Source organism: Schistocerca gregaria, chromosome 3 (assembly GCF_023897955.1).
Source record: "Schistocerca gregaria isolate iqSchGreg1 chromosome 3, iqSchGreg1.2, whole genome shotgun sequence".
Taxonomy (NCBI): Eukaryota; Metazoa; Arthropoda; class Insecta; order Orthoptera; family Acrididae; genus Schistocerca; species Schistocerca gregaria.
The window spans coordinates 714,167,649-714,179,652 of NC_064922.1; the positions used below are offsets into that span (position 1 = coordinate 714,167,649).

Below are 12,004 nucleotides of genomic sequence, written 5' to 3' on the forward strand. Positions count from 1 at the left end.
CCATGTGATCAGAGTGGAGGCAAAATCTTGTATAGATTTCTGATGTGCTCAATCCACGCAACTAGATTATATGGGTTCTACTATACATAGGTCAAGAAATAATAGTATCCATTCGCTTTATAGTGGACCTGAAGATGGCGTAACTATTGCACCGAAACTAGTCGTCTGAAATAAATAACTTTGATGATACGGCTGTGATGTATCATTTTCTTTATTTACCTTATCAGCTTCTGTCCCATGTCAGCAACAACGACGGACTTCCACAACTCCTCTTTGCCCACCTTTCTGCCCATTTTCTTCTTGCCCCTCTCTGTGCCCATCTTCACCTCCCCACCTCTTTGCCTATCACTCCCTCCCCATCTCTGAGTTTAACTTCTCCTCCCCCTATGCCCCTTTCCTCCTCCCCTGCCTCTGGCAACCCTGTCCTGCTACACTCAATCTGTCCACCTTCTCGTCCTTCCTCTCTCTCAGTACATCTCAACTTCCCTCCTGTGTGCCCATCTTCTACTTGCCCCTCTCCCTGTCAGTCTCCATTCATCTCTTCATATCTCCTCCTACCTCTGTCCATCTCATCCTACCCCTCTCTCTGCATCGTAACTTTAAATGACTCCTATTGTGCAACAAAATCATGTCAGAGTGATAATCTCCGACTAATTATTCTTGACTATGCTCTACCGAAACGTTGGAGTTCATCGTCGTTAGTGGGATCCGGCTCTGGCCTCCCTTTGAATCCATCTTTTCCTTTTGCTAAAGTATACTCAAGATGAAGAAACAGAATCTAATGTGTTTTCGCTTCTGCTACACAGAGTGTAAAAAATCTACATAAATAAAATTTTAGAGTGCTCTGAGAAGATCGAAAGGGTACATTTTTATGTCACGACAATGCTGCAGGTGCACCGTTTCCTTTTTAGGGGACCATTAGGATTTTTACGGTCCATTTCGATAGCTGAGTGGTCTGCGCCGCTGACTGCCTTGTGGAGGACTCAGGTTAGATTTCCCGTTCTAACAGGAAGTTTTTCTTGGCGGGAGGACTGCCTGAGACCAATTGAAGAACTACTTGACCGAGTAAAAGCCGCTGCAGATCACGAAAACTGCCAACGGAGCCCCACAGCTCTCCAATACCGCATCCGATGACCCAACGGTTCTCCAATATCGCATCCGATGACGCCAATGGCAGAGAACTTTCTTTTCTTAATACCCACGCGTTTCGACTTTTCCCCAAAGAACTGTCAACAGCCTTATATTACAAAATTTACTACGACACTTTTCATTGTGTACGTCTCTAAAGATAGTTTTTAGTCTGTTTGCATAAGGATATATGTACACTGCTCGTGTTGATACACAAAGTTTTAGTTGAAAAACATTTTAAGCACCTTCTGCCAATCGCTCGTAGTCATATGCTTTTCTTCGGCCAGCTTACTGTGATTAATGTTTTACCTATATAAAAATAACATAATTCCGTCTAAAATATATCACTATCTGAAGCATGTTCTTTTATTTTATTTTGAGTCGTCAGGGTCCCGACAGGTTTGATGCGGCCCGCCACGAATTCCTCCCCTGCGCCAATCTCTTCGTCTCAAAGTAGCACTTACAACCTACGTCCTCAGTTATTTGCTAGATGTTTTCCAGTCTCTGCCTTCTTCTACAGTTTTTGCCCTGTACAGCTCCCTCTAGTACCATGCATCTTATTCCCTGATGTCTTAACACAAGTCCAGCCATCCTGTCCCTTCTTCTTGTCAGCGTTTTCCATACATTCCTTTCCTCGTTGATTCTGTGGAGAAACGGCTCCGAGCGCTATGGCACTTAACGTCTGGGGTCATCAGTCCCGTAGACTCAGAACTACTTAAACCTAAGGACATCACCCACATCCATGTCCGAGGCAGGATTCGAACCTGTGACCGTAGCGGTCACGCGGTTCCAGACTGTAGCGGCTAGAACGTCACGGCCACACCGGCCGTCGATTCTGTGGAGAACCTCCTCATTTCTTACCTCAACAGTCCACCTAATTGTCGACATTTCTCTATAGCACTCCGTCTCTAATGCTTCGATTCTATTCTTTTTCGGTTTTTCCACAGTCCACGTTTCACTGCCATACAATGTTGTTCTCCAAACGTATATTCTCAGAAATTTCTTCCACAAACTAAGGTCTGTGCGTGATACTAGTAGACTTCTTATGGCCGGGAAGGCCCTTTATACCACAGCCAGCCTGCTTTTTATGTCCACATTCCTTCGTCCATCATGGGTTCTTTCGCTGCCTAGGCAGCAGAATTTCATAACTTGGTCGACTTCGTGATCACCAATCCTGATGTTAAGTTTCTCGCTGTTCTCACTTCTGTTACTTTTCATTACTTCCGTCTATCTTCGATTTACTTTCAATCCATATTCCGTACTCATTAGACTGTTTATTCCTTTCAAAACAACCTGTAATTCTTCTTCACTTTCACTGAGGATATCAATGTCATCAACGAATCTTAGCATTGACATCCTTGAATGTCAGTAACACTCTTCAGCCTTTCTTTTATTTCCATCCCTGTCTTACAACCTTTCTAAACCGAGCACGTCTTTCCTGGACGTTCACTCTTATGGTTCCCTCTTTGCTCATGTATATATTGTATATTACCCGTATTTCACTACAGCTAATTTCCACATCTCTCAGAATTTCGAACATTTTACACAATTTTACACTCCTGAATGCTTTTTCCAGGTCGACGTATCGTATGAATGCGTCTTGATTTTTCGTTGGTGTTGCTTTTATCATCAACCGCAGCGTCAGAAATGCCTCTCTAGTGCCTTTACCTTCCCTAAAGTCAAACTGATCGTCATCTAACAAATATTTAACTTTCTTTTCCATTCTTCTGTGTATTTGTCATCAGTAATTTAGATGTACAAGTTAGCAAGCTGATTCTGCGATGATTCTCGCTCCTGCTATCTTTGCAATTGTGTGAATGCTACTTTTCCGAAAATCTGATGGTATATCGCCAGTCTCAAACGTCCTACACGCGAACGTGAATATTCGTTTTGTTGCCACTTCCACCAGTCACTTTAGAAATTCCGATGTAATGTTTTGCGGTTCATCTTATTTGATCTTAAACCGTCCAAACGCCTTTTAAATTCGGATTCGAATACTGGATCCCCCATCTCTTCCCTGTCGACTCCTGTTTGTTCTTTTATCACGTCGCCAGACAAGTCCTCCCCCTCAAAGAGGCCTTCAATCTACTCTTTCCATCTATACGCTCTCTCCCCTGTATTTAACTGTGAAATTCCCATTGCTCTCTTAATGTTACCACCCTTGTTTTTAGTTTCACCGCTAGTAGTTTTCACTTTTCTGTATGCTGAGTCAGTCCTTCCGACAATTACTTCTTTTTCAATTTCTTCGCATTTTTCAAGCAGCTACTTCGATTTAGATTCCCTGCAGTTCCTATTTATTTTATTTCTAAGTGACTTGCATTTTTGTATCCCTGAATTTCCCTGAACATTTCTGTACTTCCTTCTCTCGTCGACCAACTGAAATATTTCTTCTGTTAGCCATGGTTTCGCAGTTGCCAGAAGCAGTTACCATGTCTTAATCCTAGACATGCAAACTGATGAGAGATAGTGACGTAAAATTCCTTATCACCATCCGGTCACTTCACGGAGTTAGAGCATAAAACTGTTGTTGAATGGAGACGTTAATCCTGGCAGCACCTTTGGTGCTACTGTGCAGGAAAAGACTGTGTGCCGGCACTGAGATTCTGCCCCCAGAACACCGACTGATAACGTTCAGCGAAGTAGGGGCTGTCCGCACTATACGCATCCAACAATAACAAAGAAAAACAGATTAGACAGAATGACTAGGTATTAGTAGAGGAAAACTGCTTCACCGTGAGTATCTATAAGACCCTTCCGGAGATATTTATATATTTTGGGCAATCAGTTTTTGTAGCACGTATATCTTTCACTACATTTGCTACTAACGAGGAAAATTGCAAACTCATCGGATCTTTTAAACGATCTTCATTTCTTAGACTGGTCTTGCGTAGTCGTTACTTTCGTTCTGCTATGTACCAACCCTACGAATTCTGCATACATTGTACCACTAGCATCTCAGTTACCGACGCTGTGTCCCTGGAGCAGGAGCTCCATGTTGTACCACTCACTCTGAATATTTATCAATCGATCTCACATGTATTAGCGAAACCACAATTTTCATATTCGATTGCTCCCAATAGCTACAACACGATGCTCCAGAACTGCCCCCAGACCATCCCTTCTCAATGAATACTTGTTCCTCTAGCTTCTCCGTATAATACTATTGTGCCCTCATACTTTATTTGTCAATTTATTCTAATAGGTTTCTGAATATTGTAATTTGTCTGCTGTTGTTTTCCTCGGTGTCCACAATTTACATCTGTTCACCATTGACGTTCAATAGCACAGTTTCTTGCTTAGGTTTAGAAAAGTATTTGACATTTGCAAACCTTTGTTGCCATAAAGAACAGTGGTTTGGCTTGTAACACACAGTCTTACGTTCTTTCACCATTTCTTGTGACCTTTCTTCGTGAGTAATTAAAACTTACACTAGTTCTCCGAAGCATTCCGATATTTGAAACTGTAGTAGATTCTTACTTCTACTTTTAATCACTTGCGCCTTCAACTCTTACATCTTCGATCAGAATCCTACCCTCAGTATGATGAACACTATATCTAATACTTCTAAAAAACCTTCTACACTTTTAGCAATGTCGTCGGTGAAACTTGCGTTTTTAGTGTCACTTTTTTGTGAAAGCTAAATATACTTTCACTACCACTCTTTTATGGAACATTAATACACTATTAATTTCTTGACATGGTCGCTGAACAGAATACATAAACTCGAAATGTTGCTGAGCACTTGCGATGATTTTCAAGATGTTCAGTTACTGGCTAAACTGAATATGAACATAACTGCAAGTGCTGCAGTAGAGTGAATTAAAATACGTCATCATATTTTCAAATTTACCGTACCGGTTTTTTGACAGAGAAGACAGGGATGATAAATTGCAAGCCTGTCTCGACGACTCACATACTTAGCCTAATGTTCCGTTCTAATTATTTCGCTCACAGTACTTCCCCTTTGCTTTTGTCAATAATGGAAATTCCTCGTTTATCTTTGAACTTCATCACTGATTTCTGGAAATTATGCACAGTTAATTATGCCTTGCTCTAAGTTTACAAGTGTCATGATGATATTCTGTGTTCCATTGACCACTGCTGCAGTCTGCCACAATTATGCGACTGATAGTATAGCGTAAAGCGCACTGCGGCTTGGGAGATGACTAGACTGGGATCGATTTCGGGGAGGTACTGTCGGGTTCTTTAGGCTAGCGTCGTGATAACATTTTGCTCTTTAACAAACCACTTAACATTAATTTTCGACAGGTCCCCTACCTCCACGTCAAAGACGCAGCGTAGCTAGCGAAATTGACATGTGTTCGGAAGGAGCATTTTATGTGGATCACAAAAATCGATTATGGTGAATGCCGAAATTGTGTCTTTGAAAATGACACGCACAATGTCCTTCTCCTTTCTTCCTTTATCCGGTGTAGCACTCCGACAGGAATGACAAATTCACCAACTTGATGCTGAATATTAAACTTCCTCCGTTCGTTTTCTGATAAAAACACACTAAGGCGAAAACACACTGGACAGAATTTACATGGGTCTCAGACGAATAACGTACTTGAATCTGAATAAAGGTAGCTTTGTGGTCACACGGAGTGTATCTTGTCGGAGAAACAGTTATTACATCAACGGCGCTGAAAAAACAGGTGTCCAGTCTGCATTGAAGAACGAGGAATAAAGGTCAGTCACTCGTCCTACAACAATTAGAAGGATATGAAGTAATCCGCTAAATACATTGCACAGGCAGCATTTCCAAGATTTCAGCTTGTATAGTTTCATATTTAAATGAAGAATTATTTTTGTTTCAATGGAACTATGAAATAGTTGTAATTTTTTGAAAGCAATTAATGTCAAAGATGCCGTAAACTATAGCAGTGAATGCTCTTGAGTAGCATTTGGCTACTCGAGACAATGTATCGATTCCGTCTACGGATAAGTGATACTCACCTAGAGCCTTATTAGCACACGCCTCGCTCTTGATGCTGCTGCATATCGGCGTCTTGGAGTCTTCTGCAGAGGATAAAAACTATTCTCAATTATGGTTGTCAGTATCTTATAATATAATTTGGAAAGTACAAGTTGTCAAAGATGTACTTGAATTTAGCAATTAAGGTTTACTCTATAGCTGCTAAGAAGTACACTTCGGCAGAGAAATTAAACATGTTATGTTTAAACTTATAATCAACTGGGTAAACCTGGCACAAATTAAACAGTTTGATTTCTGTTCATCTAACGTGGTTCAACAGAACATAATACCTAGGCAGTCGGCCATTAATAGTTATTATAATCTCAGTGGAAGTGTTACATAGCTTCGACATGAGACGAACAGTGCACAAATAGTTTCCAAAATGGTTGTTTAGGTAATTCGCTGCATGTTTTCTGGCTTATATTGGCCCATCTGAAACGTACTGCATAAGCTGATATGAGGTAATGATAACTACATTCCATCCTTATCTACGCAATACTTGTATTATGCTTTTGATTCCTCTTTCTTCCTCCATCGAATACTGCATTACAGAGTTCACACGAAATTGCCCTAAACTCCAAATGTAGATAACAAAAAGAAGCATGAGACACAGGTACTTGCGGGATGCGGTATCATGTAAAGTAAAACGTTTGTGATTTTTTTTTCAAACTATTCCTTTTGTTTCCGTTCAGATTCTAAGTAATTGCCACAAATTAGTACATCTTTAGAGACAGTCCAATGCGTCGTCTTGTGTGCGAAAACGAAATCACTCATTGCTGTCCAAAGAAATTTCCGACGTAAATTTCAAAGGACGCCAGCAGACTCTAAAACGATTGAGGCTCGGTATGACAGGTTCCTAGCCAACAGCAGTGTAAACAAACAGTCACATTGTGGCAGAACATGTACATATGCTGAAATAGTGGAAGAGATAACAGAGAGACCTTTCAATAAAGCCCACCAAAGTTAGTTCGGGAAGTATCGACAGAAATCAACTTCCCTCGCTCAGCAGCTCACAATGTGCCTCATAACCGACTTTGCTTGCACGCTTATATAGTTTAAAGTGTGCAAACGTTGAAGCGAAATGACGTACAACGTCACCAGAATTTGCTGATAGGGTCGAGCAAACTCTAATCTAGGAAATGTCGTTTTCTCTGATGAATCGAACTTTCACACATGTAGGAAGGTTTCTCGGCACAACATTTTGCGGCATTTCGGAAAAACCCCATGGTTTTCAGGAACGTGTCAAATGTATTTGTCCAATGAATACCTGTTTATCACCCTCATTTCTTCTTGGTGTAGCAATTTTAATGGCCAGTAGTGGAATAACGATAACATAAGGCGTTATCGAAAGGTTTCCTTTTGAGGGCACTGCTGCAGCGTATATGCAGCGTAGCTTAACTTCCATACGGCTATATAACTACCGACATGTAGCTAGGGATTTGTGTGGCATTCGTGTCTTTCCGACATGCGTGAGGTAAATGCGGAAACGCGAATTGTGGCGACTCGATCTCCAAATGTATCCAAGCAGGACCGCCGTGCTGTTGTTCTTTTCTTGGTTGCCGAAGGACAAACACCGGTAGACATCCATTGCAAATGAATAATGAGGTAGCATGTCTGCCGAAAACCAACTGCAACAGGGGATGCCGCTGTTACTTGATGACGCACTTCCCCATACGCCGGAACGCAGAAGTTACGCCAAATAAAGAGGGAGTACTCGAGCGCCCGCTGTACAGTCGTGTCTCCCCCTATGCGATTATCACGCCTTCGGTCTCCTAAAACCGCCTTCAAAGGTCGACGTCTCCTGATGGAAGAAGGACACAGTGTCTTACCAAACGGGAATCTTCAACATGGTGCGTCGGTGCGATGTTTGCCTCAAGGCTCATGGCAATTTTACGTGACTGACAGACCGATTCTGGGCATACGGTCTTCGAGCAGAAATTTTTGATGGCCCTTTATATATATATTTTTTAAAGAATACGCGGAATTTTAGAGATAACAGCCTTGTAACATTGTGTTTATGTAACGATTTCCTCTTTACGTTCTTTCTCGAATGTAACGACGTCTTTTAGGAGGTGTGGCTGCAGTACGTAAGAAATCAACGCGGAGAAGTTGTTGACTGAGCAGATGAAGAGCAAGAAATAATAGGGAACGATTGGAAAATCAGATAAAAAGAAGAAAATAGGAATATAAAGGTACTAGAAAATCATGGACATGTTTCTTGAAGTTTTCTCGGCGGACTGAATATTCCATTATTTTTCAGGAGTGCATCTGGGATATTATTAACTCGTGTACCAATACGTCGGCTGACAAGCTTTCAGCCTTTCTCAAGGTGAATCGCAAGATTTTTAAGGCATTTTGCATTGTGGAGTAAAAGCGCATCCGTCAACGATAAAACTGTTGATAACAAGAGCATCAGCCATAGATAAAACTTAACGCCTTTAAGAATAAAAGAAAGCAAGCACAGAGTCAGGGAGCCACAGTGCTTACGAAGTATTTGGTTGATAATTCTGGAGTTCAGTGATAAACTATCGTAACTAAAAAAATTACTATTTTGAAATTTTTCTCCCTTGTGGCTTGTTTAAGGCGTAACCTGCTAGTGATAAACTAATGCATGTGTTTATTTCACAGAAAAGAAATTAAGCAATGTGATACTACCGTGTGTGCAAGCAGAAATCCAGCGTAAACGGTAACCGTGCGGTCTGGGGCTCTTCGTCACGGTTCGCGTGGCTTCCCCTGTCGGAGGTTCGAGTCCTCCATCAGGCATGGGTGTGTGTGTCGACCTTAGTGTAAGTTAGATTAAGTAGTGTGTAAGCTTAGGGACCGATGACCTTACCGGTTTGGTCCCATAAGAACTTACCAAAAACTTTTCCAGCAGTAAACAATGATAAGTGATCATACGACAATTGAGCCGAATGTAGTCCACCGCGCTCCTTATCATATCGGCTGTTACGATAGTTTGCCTTTCCGTGATATATATTACTTCCGTATTATTATATGCATTGTCAAACACTTGAAAATAACAAATTGCTGTAGGTTTTGATGTCTGGAGTACCATTTTCTGACGGACTCGAAGAATGAAATGAATTCTATTAGTGGAAGCCAAAGAATCGTGGAATTAGCGCTAAAGTTAGTAAAGGAAGCAAATGGTTAAGAACTTCAACAGATAGTATTCTATCCTGCAGTCTGAATCCATCATCAACCAATAAATCGCAGTAAGCACGGATAGCAATTAAATATTATAAGACATTCGTTATAGCGCAAAGTAACGAAGCTGTTCATGTACATTCCCCGATTTAGTAAAGCTAGTTCTATCCCACTTACACCAGTTTACCTCTGACTCCCTAATTATGGATGACATATGTTTTAATTCGGGGCAGTGAAGACCTAGAACTATATTTCCTTTGAGAGCGCAGATGTGAAATGGGGTATTTTCATGATCTACCGAACAGGATACCCTCGTCGTGATTGAGCAGGTTGTCTGCTAATTGTATTTTCACAGTTTCCTTGGCCACTGAATTCTAGCAGGATGAGGCTGTGGCCAGTATCTTAACTTTTCCTTAATCCAAGAAATGGGTAACTGAAATACATTGTTTCGTCACTGAGGGTTTATTGGACTGTAATAGGCGAGTGTATGTCTATCGCTGAAGTTCAATGCAACCTTCTTTTACAGCGCGTACTGTTAGTCTTATGTCTCACAAGGTATTTCGTACATATTTGCCTTAGTAAAAACAAATCATCCTTCACGGATCCTAGAAGAGTCGCTATCTTGGCCGGCGAAAGGAAGATCACAAACTTTTTATTCTTCCTCATTATTTTTTCTGTTTTTGAAGAGATATTTCTCACATACTGCACAGTGGCAGTAGATTACATTTCTTTCTCTTTGTTCTTCTTTTGACTGGCATGACGTTTTTGCTTGCAGAGCTCTCTTAATTTTATTTTTTGTAATTCCATTCTTATAGAATATTTCTTCCAGGATTACGAGTTCATTCTGCAGGTTGTAAGCGCTGGGCACTACATAAGCCCTGTGTACTAAAGTTTTAAGTAGGCCTACACTCATATACAGAATGAATTGGTACATCAAATTAAGAGAGCTCTGCAACCGAAAACGCCAGACCAACCAAAAGAAGACACAGAGAAAAGAAATTGACCAAGAACTGAACCCTGGGGGAGACCAGAGACGACACATTCACATGATGACCTTCTCCGACCCACAGATGATTCGCTGACAGTTATTTATGAGTTAGCTGTCATATTTTCGTAATGGATAAACCAAATCAACAGTATCAAAAGCCATGCTGAAGTCAATCAGTGTTTAAAAAACGGACGCTTTATGCCTCTCCAGTATATGTTCGATGTCGTCAGTCACTTTGAATAATGACCTTGCCGTGTCAAGGTTTTTTCGGAAGGCTGATACATATTCATCGTGACTTTTATAAGCTTTAAGGTAATCAGTTATCTGTTCATGTACAATATTTCCGAAGTTCTACATGCTGAAGATAATATGGTGATCGGACTATAGTCACCAGGTGACTGTAAGAGCTGTAACAGTACTGGCGACATTATCACTACGTCATTACCATCGGCCTCGGCAGAAATTACCGACTGCTCTTCGTAATGTGTGTATGTATGTGTGTGTGTGTGTGTGTGTGTGTGTGTGTGTGTGTGTGTGTGTAGAGTAACAAGTTTTAAAAAGGACGTGTCTGTCCGCACCGTGCTATCTTGGGGCTGATAATTTATCACAACTTACGAGCTGACTGCTGTTGTGAAAAAGTTATTCAGTTGGTATGCAGAGCCTTGAAAACCGTCAAGGGTTCGACTTTCTGCATACAACATAGAGGACAAGCCTGATTTTGGAACTGCGCACGTTTTGCTTCACTTTGTTCTGCAGTTTCATGCTCATCTCATGCAGTGAACTGCGGAGCAAAGTGAAGCAAAAAGTGCGCAACCCCAAAACTTCCCTCAAATCTTCTTTGTGCGGAGTGTCGTTTACTGTTTTTTGCTTTAGTTCTGACATAACATTTATGGACATGTTTGACATACGGAACAGTAAGTCTGACACTGAATTCTCCAACATTACCGTCTAATACCAGCTCACTGCTTATATCCTGCTTTAGGATATCTGAATAATCCTTTTGTAGGACATCTGTTAACTTGTTTTAAGTTTCCGTACATTACTAATAATTTCCTCTGGCTGCCTGCACTGAATACATTCAAAATATCACTTCACTGGCGGGGAGGCCCGAAGCAGAAATCTGACTGGCGTAAATTACTTTACCTGGCTTCTTTACCGCTATTATGTCCGTAAGAGGTTGGCGATATGCCGTGCAGTGGATTGGATAGAGAGGTATAGCACCCACATCGTCTGCGTGAAATAATCCCCTTGCGTCCTCCTGGGAGCGATATTTTAACTGCAATTCTATGTTTGTGTTTGTGCTCGTACTGTGACACTAGCGAGATCAACACTGATGAGAGTGGTACTGCACCGATTTTTGGGTGATGTATATATGGATTAATAAGTTCTGCTTAGATAGGTCAACTTCCGATAGCAAGAACTCTGATGCTCTTTTACCTTTTGCATGCAAGGGTACTTACTATCATAAATAAATAAATACCGTCTGTATCACTTCGTTTATTACCTACTACTGGTTAGAAAAAGCATAGCAGATCATCGTTAGGTCTGACACTGCATCGTGCAGTTAGTCGCAACCAGCAGTCAGTAATAAAAGAAGTGATCCAGACGGTGTTTGTTTATTTATTATCACAAAACACATCTCGTTTCCCGCGAGATGAAGTCAATTATGTACCTGTTATCATCGGTTTTAGACCCTGCCGCCACAGTAATTTTCACGATCAATCCTTAGAAGTGTACAACGTAAGAGGCGGGTCCAATGTGAAGAG

General features: G+C 41.2%; 1 protein-coding gene across 1 annotated transcript in view; it reads right to left on the minus strand.

Annotated features, from left to right (window-relative positions):
* LOC126355569 (pickpocket protein 28-like) overlaps positions 1 to 12,004 on the minus strand; it is a 137,653-nt gene that overhangs the window by 23,436 nt on the left and 102,213 nt on the right. The window contains exon 8 of the mRNA XM_050005931.1: positions 6,088 to 6,150. Within this exon, the coding sequence (XP_049861888.1) occupies positions 6,088 to 6,150 (63 nt within the window). The remainder of the gene's footprint in view (positions 1 to 6,087; positions 6,151 to 12,004) is intronic.